The following is a 20,882-nucleotide window of genomic DNA, read 5'->3' on the forward strand; positions in this document are numbered from 1 at the left end:
ATTTCACAGTTTAATTTATTTATTAGCTCTGTATCTTAATCCATTAATTTTAAAGTGACATAAATACTGTTAAAAGAAACAATATATAATATGCAATCTAGAACTGAAAACACTTAAAACCATAGAAATGGTGGTAGATTTTAGGAGAAACCCTTCCATCCTTCCACCTCTCACAATATTAGACAACACAGTATCAACAGTAGAGACCTTCAAATTTCTAGGTTCTATCATATCTCAAGACGTAAAATGGTCACCTAACATCAAAAACATCATCAAAAAAGCACAACAAAGAATGTTCTTTCTTTGCCAGCTCAGGAAGCTCAAACTGCCCAAGGACCTGCTGATACAGTTCTACAGAGGAATCATTGAGTCTGTCATCTGCATCTCTGTAACAGTCTGGTTTGGTTCTGCAACCTAACAAGACCGACACAGACTTCAGAGGATAATCAGAACTGCCGAAAAAACAATTGCTGCCAACCTGCCTTCCATTGAGGACCTGTATACTGCAAGAGTCAAAAAGAGGGTGGTGAAAATATTTACTGACCCCTCGCATCCTGGACATAAACTGTTTCAACTCCTACCCTCAAAACATTGCTACAGAGCACTGCACATGAAAACAACTAGACACATGAATAGTTTTTTCCCGAACGCAATCACTCTGCTAAAGAAATAATTCCCTCAACACTGTCAAACTTTTTACTAAGTCTACACTTCTATTTCTATTAGTTTTTTCTGATCATTCCTATCATCCTTTTCCTCCCACCTAGGACTGTATGACTGTAACTTGTTGCTTGTATCCTAAGATTTTTATTAATATTGATTATTTCTTCATTGCTTATTTGACCCCTATGACCAGACCTGGGCAAGATGTGGGTCGCGGGCCGGATCCAGCCCACCCACTGTCTGTGACCAGCCCGCGGAGGTCGTCCAACCCGTGCACGCAGACAAAAACTAAAAGCTGCGTGGCATTCCAAAAAAAGGTCTGGCATTCCCAAAAGCCACACGATGGAGTCAGACGGCCTTGCCACCTGCGCGCAGAAGCAAAAATCGAAAAAGCAGCAGTCACAATGTGCCTGTTGCTTGGCTTATGGCACTGCCTACACTGGAGCTCTCACCTCACCCTCTCCACCTTTCCCATAGTTGACTTAACCTTCTTTGGGAATTCGCCGTGGAGCCTCTCCCACCCCCCAGTGGGGGGAAATCAGGTTGGGGAGCAGGGAGATAATTGGAAGACTGAGAATGGAGGGAAGGAATGAGGAACGGAAGGAAGGAAGGAGAGAAGGGAAGGGAGGAAGGGAGGAAGGGAGGAAGGGAGGAAGGGAGGAAGGGAGGAAGGGAGGAAGGGAGGAAGGGAGGAAGGGAGGAAGGGAGGAAGGGAGGAGAAATGGAGGGAGGGAGGGAGGAAGGAAGGAGAAATGGTATTACTCTGGAAATATAAAACTATTAAATATGAATCTCTCTCCCCTTTTATGGAAAGCAAACAAGTTCCTTGATAGATAAAAACTGAAGTAGAAAATAGACAATTTTAGGTTTTTTAAAAAAATGAAATAATCAGGTAGCATTATATGAACTGAATGAATTATTAACTTAAAATTGGATAAAGGAACTTTCCAGGATCATAATGTTTCATAATTTGGAATTATAGGGAAGTGATAATGACCAAATGATTTCAGCTTTTTTTCATTTAGCATCTGTTACCAGCATATGTATACTATATACCAGGGGTGGGCAATTAATTTATAATTATAATATAATTATAATATATAATATATAATATAATATATAACTTTTCTAGATAAGAACCGGGTGTTCAAGATATAATATATAATATATAATTATATATCATATAATGTATAATATCATATAATATATAATTATAATTCATAATTCAATGCCTAGGGAGGGCAAAAACAGCTTCCCCCACCACCCAGAAGCCCTCTGGAAGCCAGAAATGACCTGTTTCCCAACTTCTGGTGGGCCCAGTAGGCTTTTGCTTCACTCTCCCCATGCTCGAAAGGCTTCTCTGGAGCCAGGGGAGGGTAAAAACACCCTCCCCCTCCCCCCAGAGGCTCTCTGGAAGCCAAAAATGCTCTCCCAGAACCTCTGTGGGAGTCAAAAATCAACTGGCTGGCACACACATGCACGTTGGAGCTGAGCCAGGGCAATGGTTCATGTGCCAGCAGATATGGCTCTGTGTGCCACCTGTGGCACCCATGCCATAGGTTCACCATCACTGATCTATGTCATGGCTGTCCCAAAGATGCTTTTCAAAAGGCAATTGGACTTTCTTGGATTTTTTTTCCTTGAAAAGGTTTCACTTTTCATCCAAAAAGCTGCTTTAGAACTTTGGAACAGCACCTTTGGGAAGATCACAATGTAGATAAAGAACTATGATTTCTAATGTTGCTTTAAAAAATTATTGGGAGTTGCCCAGACTCATTTTACTGAAGTATTTTAAGAGCCACTATAGAAAGCAAGAAGCATATCTGGAACAATGACAATAATGTGCTGATTTTTATGCTGCCTAGTATTTCAGGCAAAATAAATTGACTAAAAAGAACAAATTTTGTTACAAACATAGATCTTTGTAGATATTTAATTTATTCACAAATGACCTCATGTATTGTAATAAATGAAAACTTCAGTTTGGTCAAATTTGATCTTCCAAACCCTAACAGAAATATTATCTGTGTCTGTAAATCATTTAAATCAGCCTTTTGAACTTGGTGTCCTCACAATGTGCCAGTTCTTTCAGGGTTTCAGTGGTAATGATCACTATAGTGGTGATTTAGGTTGGACAAGAGTCACAAGACCTATGATTTTAGACACGCGACAAAATAATTTATTGATGCTTTCAAGAATTCAATAAAAATCTGCAGATGTCACTTTTTTCCTGTCACACTATAAGTCTTCTAGTGACATATGAGGCTAAAACAATATTCTTTTGTTACTTTTAGGAGTCTATATTTCTTGATTTTGCACACATACAGGCAGAATGTCTATTTTTTTTTCATTTTTATACAGTTTTCCAATATCTATTACCTTTCCAAGTAATAGTTGCAGTAATAACTTACTGCAGAGCTATAATTTCCAGGACTAAAGAGAGCTACATTTCTTATAACCTGATACGAAAAACCTTTCTACCTCCTGTGCTTGGTTTTTTCCCCTCATTAAGGTTTTGCTACAGTTGGCAAAACTTGAATTTCATATTTGAGGGTGTAGAATCAAGCGGAAAAGAACTTTTAAATGTTATTCTGACACTGACTCATTTAAAATAGTAGAATTACATACCAGTGGTGGGATGTAAAATATTTTGCCACTGTTTCGTATGCAAACTTGTGCATGTGACGCTTTTGCACATGCACAGAAGCATCCCGGGTGGGTGGGCGAAGCCTCCCACCACTGGCGCTACTGGTTCTAAGAACCAGTACAAACTGGGATCAATCCACCGTTGCTACATACTAAGGGGGACTATTCCCAGGAATATTCCCAGCAAATTCCCAGTGACCGATTAGGTCCCACAGAGTTGGCCTTCTCCGGGTCCCGTTGACTAAACAATGTTGTTTGGCGGGTCCCAAGGGAAGAGCCTTCTCTGTGGCGGCCCCGACCCTCTGGAACCAGCTCCCCCCTGAGATTAGAACTGCCCCCACCCTCCTTGCCTTCCGCAAACTCCTTAAAACCCACCTCTGCCGTCAGGCATGGGGGAACTGAAATATCTTCCCCAGGCCTATACTGTTTATGTATGGTATGTTGAGTGCATGTTTTTTTAAACTATGGGTTTTTAGCTTTCTAATTATTGAATTTGTATTATATATTGTTTTCTGTTACTGTTGTGAGCCACCCCGAGTCTGCGGAGAGGGGCGGCATACAAATTTAATAAATAAATAAATAAATAAATAAATAAATAAATAAATAAATAAATAAATAAATAAATAAATAAATAAATAAAATAGAAAACTAGACAAGAATAATGCAAGTGATTCATAGTTTCCACACACACACACACACACACACACACACACACACACACACACATAACTTTCAGGTGAGAAAGCACAAATATCCAGTCAGTCCTTCCTAAGCTTTTAGGCTCCAGATGGAACTGGAATTATTCATGAGGATCGGATGCACAGTGTGAGTGTGCATCCGATCACTTTGGTCATTTCATGGAATGAGAGCAATGGCTTTGGATCAGATTGTACCTGCTGATTCTCTCTGCTCATCTATTCACAAATCCTGGAAAACTTCTGATTTTCAGATGTGAACCAAGAGATGAATCAGCAGAAGAACTGCTTAGATGTTTGTTGAGCAAAACAAATAGCAAATTGTTTGCTGCAGCAAAACAAATAGCAAATCTGACTGAATATGGGTAAAAAGTTCTTATTGAAGATTATCTTGTGGTGCAATAAATGGGGGGAAAATCTGATTATTTCTCCACCAATATCTCATCTGCAGATAGCTTGACAACAGTGCAGATGTTTTGAAGATGGCACAAACTAGTTTTCTTATTTAGAAGAGTTCATGTTGATCCTGAGAAAGTGACAGGGTCTTCAGGACTATAAGTAGACCCATTATGTATTAAAGCAATGTTTTTCCTGGGTATAGTTGGTTTCAAGTAGTAGTAATGATTTTTAGAATGAAGAGGCTCTGTCAGCTTTCAAAGAACAGTGACCCACTCTTTCTCAAGAAATCATGATTTGAAATAACAGTTCTGGTTATTTCTTTGGTTATCTCCAAATTTTCATTTTTAGGGAAGGTTGTTAAAAATGTGGTAAACCATCAACTCAAGGTAACCTGGAGGAAAATAAGGATCTGGATCTTTTCAGTTGTCTGTCAATTATTGATTGCACTTGTAATTGACATGTGACACAATTGGATAGGAGACAGTGATATTGATTCCATCAATCATAATAGCCTTCTGGATTGGTTTTCTTGGAAGGGAGGACAGAGTTTTATATCGGTTTTCCTTCTTACTCCCAGGCTAGTTGGTAGGGGAGAAGTCTAACCTAGAACCTTGCTTTGTAGAGTTCATCAGATCTCTGTCTCTTTGTCTCTGTCTGTTTATATATATATATCTCACACACACACACACACACACATACCCACACAAACACTATTTAGCTTATAAATGAAATAACTGGGTAATGTTATCTATCAATACTGGACTTAGTATCATCCTTATAATGATACACAGTTTTACATCTGTACAAGGGGCTGACTAAGTGATGCTACCAATGATCTTTTCTAGTGCCTAGAGACACTTTGTTGTCTGGATAAGGAATAACTGGTTTTATTTCAAGTCTAGCAAGATCAAATCGCAGAGGGTTTTAGGGCTCCCTGGATCTTTACATCTCTAGATCTAAAGTCTTTAGACCTGTCTTTAGCTCTGGATAGAATAGCATGCTTCCACATAGAACAGATATACCATTCTGTCATTTTGGAGTGGTAACTTCTGCTTGAAGTACCTGTGCATTAATTGCTGCTGTTCCTGGATTGGGGGATCCTGTTCCTGGTCATTCAGGTCTTGAATATTCACACTTGGACTATTGCAATGAATTCTACTTTGACCTGTCCTTGAAGCCTATTTAGAAAGTACAATTAGTCCAAAATGCAATCGTGTGGTTATGGGCATATAGCTAATTAGCACTACAATCCTTCAGCAGTCCCTAATATGGATGTTTTAAAAAATATTCTTAAAAGGCATCCTGATATTGAAGGGAAATTTCTAACCCTACCTTCATAAAGTTTGTTTGTTTGTTTGGCATTTCCTTCCATAGATTGAATGGGTTATATTGCTTTGAAAAAGGTTACCATTGGGTTATATTGCTATGTTGGTAGATATTTGACCAGTATGTATCCAGCATCCAATAACTCTGAGGTGGGCTATTTGCCTTGTAAAACTTCAGTCCTGGATACTTATATAAAAGTAGGATCCTGATCAAAGGAATTAATTTTTGAGAAGATATATAAAGGATCCTTTGTATTTATTTTTATTTATTCCTGATCAGGTCTTTTTTATATATAGGTCATTAGCAAGGATGTAAAGGAAATGCTTCTATCTATAAGTTAACTATAATAATGCTTATTAGTATTAGTACTCCCTCTTCCATAAAACTGAGTTAAACATAATTAAAATTGTTAAACATGTTTAAACCTACCTAAAACCACATAAATAATGGTCCAAAGTTTACCTTCTTTTTGGAAATAATATGATCAGGAAACCAGACTGTATTTACTAGATTTATTGATGTTTACTCTCCTTTGTTTGTTATGAATGCAAACAGTTTTCTGAAGAATAGTTCAAATGGTTGATGTCCAAAGCAAATTGGGTATTAAGAGCCATCAGGATTCGCTAGGCTTCCTTTGTGCAAGTGAGAATTGTTTTAACATTGCAAAAAAACAGAAGCACCAGTGATTGCTTTCATCTTTAAAGAAGACTGTTAAAAGAGATATGCTGCAGGCGTAACATTAAGCACAGTTTGTTTTACCAGATGTTTCTAAAAATACTTGTATGCTTCTGGTCTTTCTGTCTCTTTTGGGAAAAAAAGCTTTATTTTGGAGAGTGTTTCATGCTGCGGGAAAAAATAACCTAACAATACAGATATGGAAAATAGCATCTGTTGGGAAGATCACAAAAGTTTTATAATGGACAATGCTTGTTTTCTATCTCCTGTTAAAAATAATGAAGGGAGGGACAGAGAGAGAGAAGAAACAAGCAAGGAAGGAAGATATATAGGACTCTCTAAACACTTTCCCAGAAATGCATTTTCCCAGTAATCAGGAAACAAAAACTAAAAATTAAAAAAAACAAATACTTTATAGCTCTGTTCCTCATTTAAACTCATTCTGTCAAGGTTTCACCATTTTATTGAGTAAATATGAAATCTCTGATAGGGAAGAAAATATCTATGCTTTACCAAAGGCCTCTTTCATTACCTTAGTAATGAAAAGAAATGAAACCAAATTCTTAAGGTAGGTAGATTGGTAGATAGATAGATAGATAGATAGATAGATAGATAGATAGATAGATAGATAGATAGATAGATAGAATGTTTTATTTCAGCACCAAGGACAGTTCCCAAGAATGTCTTTACTTCAAATCTGCCTTGATTCTGTATTAGTTCAGCTAGTTTAGAGATCAAAAAAGAGGCATTACTGGAAACAGAAGCAAAAAACCAGTAAGTTTTATATTAGGTTTTATTCTCTAAAATAAGCTCTGCAACCAGGAGCTATTAGGCGAGGAGCAAAATCTTTCTTTCCAGGTAAAATCCTTCTTTTCTTCATCACCTTCAGGCTGGTGCTTTCGGCTTTGTGCTAGGGCAAAAGCGTGATCTGAGCTGCCCTCCCTCTATAAATACTGGTGGGTGGGTGTAGAGTGCTGACTCAGTTTCAACACAGCTTGCAGCAGCTGAGCCAGCACTCCATACCCACCTACCAGTATTTATAGAGGGAAGGCAGCTCAGATCTTGCTTTGTTTGCCCTAGCATAAGGACAAAAGCACCAGCCTGAAGATGATGAGTGGGACCTTGTTGACACGTCACCAGAAATCTCTGAAGCTTACACGGGAATAAACCCAAATATGCCAAGACCTTCATACTTGTACTCGTGAAAATCTACAAACACACACACACACACACACACACACACACATTTGGAAACTCACCCTAATCAACAAACAAATCCCAGCCAGAAAAACTGACACCGGATCCAGAACAACACAGACCCAAACCCATATCCACCCCACAGACAAAATACAAACACCACCCAGAAGCCAAACCAAAGCAGCACATCCAACTGCTGTACCCCCTTCGACACTCACACAAAGCAAACTGATACATGCCATAAACACATAGCCAAACCACAAACTTGGAGCCAAACCAAAACCCAGGATGCTACACTGCAGACAATCATTACAAAACAGCTGATTAGTCTGCAGGCATCAACTGAAACAACTACTCAGGATGTCACCCCTAATCTGCAAACATCAACTATCTGCAAACATCAACTGCATCAACTACTCAAGGTGTTACTCCATCAACCAATCAGGATGTTACAACACAGCCAATCGACCCACTTGCAGCTTTTGAAACAGCACTCCACACAGACACACATACACACCAATATTTATCGAGGGATGGCAGCTCAGACCACTATTTGTTTGCCCTAGCATGAAGTTGAAAGCACCAACCTGAAGATGACGAATGGGACCTCGTCAAAATGTCACCAGGATTCTATCAATCTTACACAGGAAAAGATATAAATAATGGTACAAAGCTGAAGGGATCAGATCCTGTGGCCTAGAGCAGTGTTTCCCAACCTTGGCAACTTGAAGATATTTGGACTTCAACTCACAGAATTCCCCAGCCAGCAAAGTCCAGATATCTTCAAGTTGCCAAGGTTGGGAAACACTGGCCTAGAGGTTAGTTCTCCGCCTTACAAGGCAGAAGCTACAGGATCAAATCCCAGTAAGGGTATGGCCAGAACAAGGCCGAAATAGTGCTATTCTAGTCTCCCTTAATTTTAAAAATTCAGCAAAAACATGTATATATCCTCTCATTTTCTCCTATCTGCTTCTACCTTTTTCTCCCTTAAACATTTAGTCAGGGTAAACATCTTTGACTGACACTATAAAGAATAAATTAACACTAGATTTATAAACTTCCAAATTACCCAATTTTTAATAATTATTCTAATTTAGCAGTCACATTATTAAAATAATACCCTGGTCTATCTAAAATTCTGTTTACTGGATTCTCCAGGTGTTATTTGAATAAAATTAGTTGTTCTGTTGTACTTTTGATGATATGGTTAGTCTGTGGATTATATTTAAATCCCCAGTCAAATCTCCCTCTAAGGGAGGTAAGTGATTTTTTAAAAATGCATTTTGTAGTATTTTATATAACTGATTACTATAATAGTAAAACGATAGCTGTCTGAAAATTAAAATGCAATTAATATTATAATATATACTTGAAAACCTCTGGTTGAGTTGCAAACACTGTGTAAAGACCATTTTACATTTGTTCCCCACAAAGAAGCTGCCTTTTTTTAGTAATGGAATAATACAGATTCAAACTTATTCAAGTATTTATAACTTCCAAGCCATACGATTTCTCCAAAGTCATTACACCCCTCTACAATTCAGGCATCAGTGTTGGAGAGATTAAGTATCTTTGCCCTTTTGTGAAATTTCTTCAAGGAAAGATTGAGAGGGGAGGAAAAAAGTAGGCAGGAAAGGAAGTGAGTGTGAGGAATTAGAACATCGTACAAACAGAGAACAGAATCGCACAACCACACAAGAACAGTGAGTGCCAAGACACAAAAATATGACAGATGAACATAAAGAAGATATAGGATTGCTATTGGGTGGGGATAAGTTGGGAGGGAAGGAAAAAAGCAAAATAACTTCATTTTCGTTAAAAATAAAAATAAAAAATTGGGGCAGCTGAAATAGCCAATGATATTTGCACAAATTAGCCAAAAAGAAAAGAAACTTATCTAAAATGTATTTTAAAATGTAAATAAATATTTCCCTCCAACTGGACCACAAAATTAGAATTGCTAGGTTAGCCTGAGCACATCACTCTGATGAACAAGATGGCATTACCACAACCATGCAATAATTAATGAAGGCCATAAATGGGTAGCTATGTCAGCTAACTATATCATGCCACAAATATATTTGTTTGCACTAACTCCAAAAGAAATAAAGTGTATATGACAGATATTCTGCACTTGCAATAAAATTCTTTTTATGCCATCAACTATTTGTATGCAGGGAATATGGTGGAGATTTTGAGGAACTTTTAGAGCAGTGGTTCTCAACCTGGGGATCGGGACCCCTTTGGGTGTAGAATGACCATTTCACGGGGGTCGCCTGAGACCCTGGGAAAAGACAAATTTCTCCTGGTATTAGGAACTAAAGCTTCTATTTTGGCATCTTGGAACATATTTTTACAATCCGACCAATCAGGCGTTTACAGTGGGGGCGTCTCTCTGACTTTTCTGCCAATCAGCTCAAAGCTCTGTAGGAAGAATTGGTGCTAGATTTATGGTTGCGGGTCACCACAACACAAGGAACTGTATTAAGGGATCACGGCCTTAGAAAGGTTGAGAACCACTGTTTTAGAGGGACTTTTCATCTGATAGAATAGAATTATATTGGCCAAGTGTGATTAGACACACAAGGAATTTGACTTGGTGCATATGCTCTCAGTGTACATAAAAGAAAATATAAGTTTGTCAAGAATCATAAAGTACAACACTTATATGTGTCTTTCTAAAAGTCAAAGAACATCTAAAAAGAAGGAGGCACTCCACACAAGAAAAGGGGAAGAAAAGTGGGAATAAAGTAATAATAAAAATTAAGACGAAGCAAGAAACTTCATTCTTTAGCACACAACTTTCTTGGGTGAATTTATTTCAATATCAAAATTTAGGTTATTTAGATGGCAAGAAAAGATTTTGTTGCCCTGGTTTGATTGCAGATCTATATTTCTCTTGAGTAGAATTATTATTTCATTGGAATTATTCCAGAAATAATTTTATTTTTAAAAAAGAATGCATCAAATACTTTCAAATTAAAAGAAATGGTAATGTAGTACCACACGTTTTATAAAGAATGATCAACCACCAAAAATTCATGCGGCACAAAATGAGATGAAATGACAGAAAATGTTCTTCCAATATATACAATCAACTTAAATATTTTTATGTGACCAGGACTAATCATGCAGACATTGAAGATATATGTATAAAAATTTTATTCCCTCTGCCCCAGCTCTCCCCAAGGATAACTGGAAAATTAAAACGAACATCACATAAAAAATTGCTTTATACATTTCACATGCTTTGCACACTAATAAACATATCATGCATCTCTCTTCACTTTAGTAGATGACGGAATTTGATGAGATCATGAAGATTAGGTGATGACGGCTACTTATCAATTCAGGTTTAATTTATTCTAAGCAAAAATACTGTATGTTTGCATATACATGTGCATGCACAGTATATAGCATACATATAAATATGGGATCCTTGAGAGGGCTTTGGGGGCTTGGAAAGGACAAGTTAAAGAATAATAAATGCAAATTTATTTAAAGGAGCCCTATAAGAAATTTGCATGAAAAAAAGAGTAAAACTTGCTATTTTGTTTATTTCTTCTAGACATAAAGGCATGTACATGTAGCTTGGAAGTTCCAATAACATAATCTTTTTTAAATAATTGTGCTTTTCAACTTGGTCTCCAGTTTTGATCTCTATGTATTCAAAAATTATACAAACACTTGCAAATGTTCAAATGAATCATAGCTCCAGAAAAGGAGCTATAGGATCTGGAAATTTATTTAGATGATCTACAACACAAATTACTTGTGAATCTAGTTATTAGACAATAAACTCTTGATTGGTACCTTTCGCCCTCGTTTCAATTGTTTCAGTTTTCTGTTCTTGAACAAAAATCTTCTGGATGAAGCTCAATATTAATTATTTTTGGCCTTTGCACAGGTCAGCTGAATATCCCTTTAGCACAAAGGTAACCTTTGCACTAGCAGAATTTAATGAGATCAAATAACAATGAATGCTAGTGTGTGCTACTCATTGGTTCTCACTTGATTTCTCCTCACTATATAGCCATGCTTTATTATTTTATGAGTTATTTCGCTTGTTCCTCTGACAAGTCAGGTAACTAGGACTGTAGATGGTGTTAATCAAGTGACAGGTGGTATGTATGAATTCATTTGGTTAGGAAAAAGTGCCAAGAAGCTAAGCCAAGTTTTCTGACAGTTTGTATTCTATTCCATGTACATAAGCTGACTGGACTGGTAGTTGAATCACATTTCAACCTTGAAAATGCTACTGAGTACTCTGATACTAATGAACACAGTTAGTTTAGCTACTGCAGGGCAGTTTATCTGACACTTGTAACGCCATTATCTGGGTTACACGAAATGAGAATGGCTAGGGATTGAAAGAATAGCAGGACATGGGCTTCTCTGACTATCATCTTCTGTTTTTCTAATTGTACAGATGTTCCTATAACCAAGAAAAATTGAGAAACACACACTAGCACACTTATCAAAATAATTACCATTTCATGCAAGTGCTTCCGCAACAGTTAACTTTTGTAACCAAAGAAGTAATGAAGAAAAAGCTGCACAAGTTCTAAGTTGTCATATTTTTACATGCTATTTTTAGTTCTTTTTATTGCTACAGAATATTAGTATATGCAGAATTTTAACAAGAAAAAAACTTTTGGTTTCTTCAATATATCATCTTATTTGTTTGTGTGTTTGTTCGTTCATTCATTCAATTTATATGCTGCCCATTTTCATTTTACTAAGTTTCTTAGATGAAGAAACTACACAAATTAGAGCATATTTTAATTAATGATACATAAACAATTTTCTCCCAGTGGGAAGAAAGTAGGAAAGTGAAAACACCCTAGTTAACCTGATGAAGTGTACACAGATTCATGAAGATCAGTTTGTTGGATTTTACACTGAGTGCACTCTAAGTTACTAATAAGGGTACATAATTAATCCTAGATCTTATTTGTATTAAAATTTTATGTATGTGATGTATTTCAATTTGAATTTGAAATTGGAAGACAAGAAGATTCAATTCAAATCAGTTAAAAAAAATAAAATCATTAGTTATGATGCAGTGAAATACTGAACATTTTCAGCTGATTCTATTTTTGATAGAACTGGAAGATGATGGATCTTTTACATTACATGTTTCCAGTAGAACTTCAGCCATATAGTTTCAGTGGTTTAATCTTAATACATTTTTGAAGTATTCTGTGCTAGAATGAAATCTAGTAGCCTCCAAATTGTCTAGCAAACATGCAGAAAATGTGCTAACCAATATAGAAAATGTCTCACCCCAGCTTAAAAATACTGGCATAGATTTTTTGGAAATGAGATGTTGAATAGCTGAATTTAAAAAATTAAGTTAAATTAATCAATTAAAACAGTAATTTGTAGGGAGCTCATTCAATGCTTTGAACATTATGTTAACAGATTTAATTGGAATGAGTAAGTTAATCACTACACCTTGCAAAGAACTTGGAATAATACTTTTTTTAAAAAAATAACTTTTTCCTGAAAGCCTGGAGGTCACAGAATTCTCCAAATTCTTGGAAGAAAATTAGCAGATAATATGCTGGGCTTTTCAAAAATAGTATATTTCAGGTAATCAGCATCAACTTCAATGTTGATAAATCAAAGTAGGGACATAATAGCAAAGATTGCTACTTTAAGATTATTGGAAAGAGAGCCTTCACTTGTATATGCATGCAATGCTTGTATGTTTGTGCAGATTAATGAATGCATGCTTGTTCATGTGCATGTGAAAATTTAGATTCCTTTGTGGTGTCAGACTTAACATCCAGTAGACATATAGCCTAGGCTGAAAAGATTCCATATGATTCAAAATTTCTAACACATCCTATTAATAGAAGGAGTGGCACTGAAAAGATATCAATGGCTAAAGAAAGCTGGAAGCATTTATTTTAAAATAAAAAAGGGAATATGTTGAGAATTTTAAAAGGTTTAAAATAGAAGCTTCTAGAGGTTTTATCAACCAGGGCACAATGACCAACGTATAATTTAGTGACTTTTTAAATATAATATGAAGTTCTTTTTCTTTCAGTAGTTGTATGTCAGGACTCTATGTTTCTAAACTATGTTTTTTTAGGTTGAACGGGCATGTCCTACATTTGTAGTAACTTGATTCATTCATTGATGCCACGTCTCAAGGTCCTAAAGACTGCAATGCATCATTGTGGAAGAAGTAATGATACTGCCTTCACAACATGTCTTCATGTTGATGGATAAGAGGAACTGACTGATAAAGGGTGAAAAGGGCTTCTAATTTAAGTGCAAATATAGTAGGAATTAAGAGAAAAATAAAAAGTTAGCTTTTTCTTACATGAAACTCACAATCTTGTGGTATCATGTTGAAGATTAAACAAAAGACCAAGTTTGGATTTGTTAAAACAGATTCAAATCCATTTCTGAATAGCCATCCTTATTACTTTCTTGCAAACAGCATATCTGTGCAAGTGTGATGGATGAAGTTACAATAGAAGTGCCAAGAAAAGCTGAAAAGCATGATCAGTCACAAGAAAGAAGGTCAAAGACTTCTGCCTATAGGAGAAATTCTCCAGCACAGCCTACTGAAGGAGCTCACAAAACTCACAAATCCCTGTTACGTGAGGCCTGTAAATCACAACTTTGTTTAAGACATATGAATTTTCTTTTCATTAATGCCATTCTTTATTCCAGAAGAATATGGCTGAGAAAGAAAGAAGAATGTTAGGAAAGGAGCGTCTTAAACTCCCAGTTACGTAGCACAACAAAACAGCTGTTAATGCAAGAGTATTGATGCTTTCAAGTTAAGGGGGTGTTTATGCATATGATTTGGGAATGTCTGGTAGTGCAGAAATTTTGGAAAGAAGTGGAAGAGGGTGTTAGTAGGATGTTAAATATACGATGGACAAATTACAAAGAAAATGGCAGTATTAGTCAAAATGAATGAGACGGGACTATTTAGAGAAATAAAAGAAGCAGCGATAGAAAGCGCTCATGCGGTAATAGTCCTAGGCTGGAAGGATGCGGCAAAATGGACAATACAAAATTGGTATCGGTACATGGTGGATCATATTCAGTTTGAGATTATGGATATGAGGATGAATTTGGCCAATGAAACTAATCTGTGGGATGATGGGACGAGGTAAGAGGATATGTGGTTAGTAGAATTTGAGACCAAGGTACAAAGAATAAATTAGAATTACTTTATAATATGTAAATAGATATATTGCTCTTAAGTTAAAATGGTATATAGAAAATATGCCCCCATCCTGGTGGAGGAGTATGAATGATGTTTGGTGGTGGGCATTTTGAGCAGTAAGCACATTGTTATGTGTTGTGTGAATGTTTTTTTTTTATTATTATTATTATTATTATTATTATTATTATTATTATCATCATCATAATTATTATTATTATTATTATTATAAAAACCAATGAAAAACTTTATTTAAAAAAGAGTATTGATGCTTAAATTGGCCAAAATTCAATAGAAGAGAATATATGCAGTTCAGTGTTAAATTGTGGGGTCCTTGGTGCTTTCTGAGCTTACAAATGTTTCACTACTTGCCTGGGTAATATCATTAGTGCACTGAAGATTCCACAAAATCTTAATGAGCGTATTTCAAATAATATACTGTATTTTTCAGAGTATAAGATGCACCTTTTTCCTCCCTAAAAGAGGCTGATAATTTGAGTGTGTCTTATACTCTGAATGTAGCTTTTCCCCCAGCCCTAAATAGCTGCTAACGATCTTCCCAGCTCTTACCTTGCAGGCTCTTTCACTGTTTCTCTCTGCAAAGAGTATTCTCCAAGCCCTAAGTCTTTGCAAGGTTTTTTTCATTGCTCTAAAGTGCTCTGAATAAGTTTCTTTCCAGCCCTAATCAGGTGCTAACGTTGTTCCCAGTTCTTACCGACTTGCAAGCTCTTTTATTGTTACTCTCTGCCAATAATGTTTTGCAAACCCTGTCGTTGTAGGGGTTTTTTTTCATTGCTTTATTTGCTCGAAAGTTTCTTTCCAGCCCTAACCAGGTGCTATTAATGTTCCCAAGCCCTTTCATTGTTACTCTCTCAGAATAAAGATTTTTTTTAAGCCCTTAACCAGGGGATAAAATAATGTGCTGAAGCTGACCAGATTAAGGACGCTAGCCAGATGAATACCAGGTAAGCAGATTCTTTTCCCTATTTTCACCCAAAACTAAGGTGTGTCTTATACTCTGGTGCATCTTACACTCCAAAAATACAGTAATCAGTTTGTACTGAATTATATGTCAACATAAATGCCAATGTTAAATGATAATCTGTGAATCTGTGTTCATTCATACATTCATTTTCCATCTTTATTATAAATAATTCAAGGCAGCAAATATATCAAAGGAGCTAAGGTGGTGAATGCAGTATTGCAGGCTAACTCTGCTTACTATCAGGAGTTTGATCCTACCCAGTTCAAGGTTCCATCGTTCTGAAGTTGATAAAATCTGACTCAGGTTGTTTAGGGGCTGACATTGTAAACTGCTCAGGGAATGCTATAAAGCACTATGGAGCATTATATAAATCTAATATATGTTGAATATTGCTAATATTCAACAACAATTCTGTGAGGTGAGTTGGTCTGAAAGAAAGTGACTGGGTCAAAGTAACCCAGTTGGTTTTCATGTCTAAGGCAGGACTGGAACACACAGTCTCCCGGTTTCTAATCAAACCAAACTGGCTCTTTAGCCTTTTTGTGGAACTTCCGAGCTACATGCAAAGCCACAATGTTTTTTACCACTATCAAAAGCAAGTCTTACCCCGGAATGCGAGCTGAATATGAGTAGTGGAAAAGAAATGTGAAAGCACTAGCTTTGGATGATTTCTATTACTATTACTGTATTGATCTGAAATGCTTCAGGAAACAATGAACATAACCATCTGAAGTTTGATTTTTAGCAAACATAAAGCTTTTCAAAAAAATATAATAACCTAGCCACCCCACCCCATCCTTTTTGTTTGTTTCTAACCAAAGCAAAAGAAAAGAAAAGAAAAGAAAGAAGACTTTTTGTGGTTTGTGGTTAAGGACAGATTTGCAGAAAACCTTTTACAACGCACACAAAAATTGGATGAAATTCTGTTCTCTATTAGATAACTATTTTAATTCAGAACAAGCCTCAAAAATAAATGAAACTTAAAGAAAAGCTGGAAACAAAATTATTATTATTTAAATAGATTGCAGTTGCCTGTTGGATATTGCATAGTCATATCTATTCCCTCTACCAAGCCATAAAATTATCAAAATGTATCTATGCTCAAAGAGAGAAATTGAGTACATTTCAAAAAATTTTAATCAGTTTTGGCATTTTAGTAGATACATTTTGAAGCATCATTGCTGCAGGTAGCATGGCAGAGCGTAATAATTGTTGCAGATTCATTGTGATTTAAATCTCCTCAGACTGATTAAATAAACAGGGTTCAATATTAGCAAAAAATGCATTGCCATGTTAACTGCTTATAAAATCCCATGGACAAATAGAACTTTTGAGGCATGTTTTCATATCTGTCAGAGAGATGTAAAAACAGCCATGGTTCTACCTCTCCCCCCCCCCCACATCTACTTCTTTTGTTAATTAATAGTAAGACTTCTCCCACCAGAGCCAGTTCAAAAACCATTACAAATTTATAGCACAATGGTTTACAATAAACTGAACAGACACTGGTTCAAAAAGTTGGTTTTCTTTTTTTTTTCAAAGTTGGCTTTCCAACATGATGGCACATTCATGTTTTGCTCCTGCCAGTTCCATGGGATTGGATGCTTGGCTTTAAATAGTGACAATTTAGTACATGTTTTTATCCATATGTACATATGTCACATATACATATATAAGCATACATATATATGTATACATTCAGATCCACATATATGTATTGGCATTGTCAAGTTGCAAAAAGCAAGCCAAAAAGAAGACTGACCTGGCTTACCTACACTCTGCTCGCATTCAATGAAATCTTCGTCATCGTTAGAACATTCTGCTGAAGAAACGAGGTCATCTGTTGTCTGATGTAAATAAAAACAAAAGAAAAAAAATGGAAACAAAGATCAAATGAAGGGAATCATATTTATAACATCAGTCTTTGAGCCACAACTTAGAAATTTCTATGACACATTTTTTTTCTTATTATTTAGATTGTTGGCATTATTTTTTTCTTTTTATTATATTTATGGAGATTTTCACACATCCATCCAGGTCATTGTTGTCCCAAAGATGCTTTTCTAAAATGCAACTGGACTTTCTTGGTTTATTTCCTTGAAAATGTTTCACGTCAACATTTCCTTGTTTCATGGAAAAACACCAAAGAAAGTCCAGTTGTCTTTCTATCCCAAGATTCTATTAAATTAGGTGATTTATTGTAACATGATTAATTGTTTTCCTTATTATGTTAAAATGGTTCAAAAATACATATTTCCCATATGTAAGAACATAGAAAATTGCCATAAACTCCGTCATTGATTTGTTTAGTATTATTGAGACAACTCTCCATATCCAGAAATACCAAAGACAAAGTAGTCTGCGGAGAGGGGCGGCATAAAAATCTAATGAATGAATGAATGAATGAATGAATGAATGAATGAATGAATGAATGAATAAATAAATAAATAAATAAATAGTAAGTAAACAAACAAACACTATATATATAGCAGGAAGTTTAATATTGAGTTTTGGCTCTTGTTTTGAAAAATATAATGACAAGTTACCATATTTTTCAGAGCATAAGATGCACTTTCTCGGGGCCCCCCTCACCCAAAGAGGCTGAAAATTTGGGTGCGTCCTATACTTCAAATGTAGGTTGTGAGTGTTTTTTAAAAAAGTTTTTTTCCCCAAGTCCAACGAGATGCTAATAATCTTCCCGGCTTGCAGGATTTTTTAATTGCTACTCTGAAGTTTTTTTCTAGTGCTAAACCTTTGCAGGCTTCTTTTCACTGAAAGTTTCCTCTTAAGATTTTTTTTAAAAAGTTCTAACCATAAAATAATGTGCTGAAGTTGACCAGTCTAAAGATGCTAGCCAGATTAATACCTGGTAGGTAGATCCTCCCCCATTTTCCTCCCTTAAACCTAAGGTGTGTCTTATACTCATCAAAATATAGTAGTACTTAGTGAAGGGCTACCAAAAATTTTATTACCACACGGTGGGTGTGGCCTATGCAGGATGCCCTGCATTTTCTTTCAACATCTTTCAGTCCAAATTGGGTGCTTGGGGGTGGAGCTCCATTTTTGCTACCCCACTGCGTTCTCCCCTATCAGGGCAGTAGCCCACCCCTAGTAGTACTGTACAATACACTCTTACACCACAGTAGAGACTCTCAGAACTTCTTTTAGTACCGTAATAAATGTTACTTAATTTTGTATAATTCCTCCAGTTAATTAACTAGAAAAATCAAAATATAATAAACAAATGGCATAGATGCATAACTAAATAATCATCTCCATCAATTTTTGTGTACAATATCTAAAAATTAAAAATATACTTCATAAGACAAGTTATGAATACAATATAATTGCATCTACACAGAGAAAAATGCACAACATTTCTAAAAATAATATGGATTTGTAATCCAGCTGTAGATATGGTTTGGAGAGTAAAATTGTACTAGCATCAAATGACAACTATTTTATTTCAAATTTCACAAAAAAGCAAAGTATTTGTCTGTCTTATGACTCTTGGGTATGGTATGGTAATGCATGGCAGATGCACTACAGTTTCTGAAAAACTGAGGCCACATCTAGAGTTTCTCTGGTGTCAGTGAATCAGAACCCATATTCCATGAACTTTTCAGCCAGTAATTCTGAGCATGTGAGTGGCTGTGACTCTTCTAATTAAAGAGCAGCATGTACTGCAGTGTATTAAGATGTATAATGGCTTCCCTTCCCAGTAGTAAGTCCTTCATGTAATTGCTCCAATTAGTTGAATTACTAATGGAGACCAATAGGAGGGTTTTGTGGAAGCCTCTGGACTCAGGCATATTGTTTGTGTGCAAAAATATGAAAGTATGCAGCCCTTGGCAACATGCTCTCAACAAATGCCTCATTCTGCCATTTCCCCACTCTTTGCTATTCCAGTTCTGTAAACAGTGTATAAAAGGTACAGATCCCACAGCGTTGTAGGGCCTATGTAATCAGAATTCCTGTTGGACACAAAGTAGAAAACCAGGCTCATTGTGGCTGTCCAGAGCTGTTGTTGTTACCCAACAATTTGCAGAAGCTCCTAATGGCAGTTTTCAGATTTAGGATTCAATATGCGAGCAAACCTGCCTTCTCTCAAATGCACTGCTGTGTCCCTCTTACCAGTACTTTTTCAGTTAGGATGAGAAAAGAGAAGAAAAGGCTTACTGCTTTCATTCTCTTCTTGAAAGGTGCCTTGGGAATCTGGTTATGATATTATTTCATTCAATTAAATTACAACCCGTGCAATGACTGGGGAAGACAAAAGCTTCGTCTTGCTGAATTTCAGAACCAGCATTCTTCTTTGATCATGGAGAGGCTGATACACATGGTTCATTAACCTCTGGAGAACTAGAAATAAAGATAATTCTGTCTCTTGTATTACTCCATTGTAAACATCATTGCCCCTTTTTCTGGACAATATTATATATTTAAACATCTCAATGGAGATAATTGCACCTGCAATTATTTCCACTGTTTCTTCCCACTGATAAACTGTCAAAACCAAACAAACCTCTTATTTTTCTGAATATAGTCCTTCAGTGGACAATGAAAAAAATAAATAGAAATCCACAATTCTATAGGATTTCTTTAATAATCTTAAATTTGCATTGGAAATTAAAACAGCAGTATTTATTCTCCCCACCTCTTGGCCTGTGAAGACTTTCTTGAAACTGAATAGGATTGCTATGGGGATGGACATCTCTTTTCATTGATGGAGTTCATGTTTAAAATACTAAAGAAAGTAAACTGAGATTCTGAGACTGCCAATGAAGCCTGAAAAGATTCTTGCTGCAGTACTTCAAGAGCTACTTAATATGAACAAAACTAAGTAAGATTCATCGTTTTCAATGTAAGCATCAAATAATAAGTAGAGGTCTAAAATTTGATTTTAATAATTAATGGAAAAGCAAACCTGCTAACTAGTGGAAAAAAATAATCAACGTTCTATAAAAGACCAAGCAATTCTTTCACTTGTAAAAAAGGGAGACAAATAGAATGGATTAAGCTTGGCTGTTTATCTTTTTCATTAAAATAGTTCACAGTAACGTATTCTGAAATGTATTTTATTCTTTTGAAGAAACATGTCAGA

At 36.0% G+C, this 20,882-nt stretch overlaps 1 protein-coding gene across 1 annotated transcript in view; it reads right to left on the minus strand.

Moving 5' to 3' along the window:
• The window catches only part of NRXN3 (neurexin 3), a 1,550,407-nt gene that overhangs the window by 17,524 nt on the left and 1,512,001 nt on the right, over positions 1–20,882 (minus strand). The window contains exon 21 of the mRNA XM_070753995.1: positions 17,541–17,625. Coding sequence (XP_070610096.1) covers positions 17,541–17,625 — 85 coding nt within the window. The remainder of the gene's footprint in view (positions 1–17,540; positions 17,626–20,882) is intronic.

The sequence above is a fragment of the Erythrolamprus reginae genome, chromosome 1 (assembly GCF_031021105.1).
Source record: "Erythrolamprus reginae isolate rEryReg1 chromosome 1, rEryReg1.hap1, whole genome shotgun sequence".
NCBI lineage: Eukaryota > Metazoa > Chordata > Lepidosauria > Squamata > Dipsadidae > Erythrolamprus > Erythrolamprus reginae.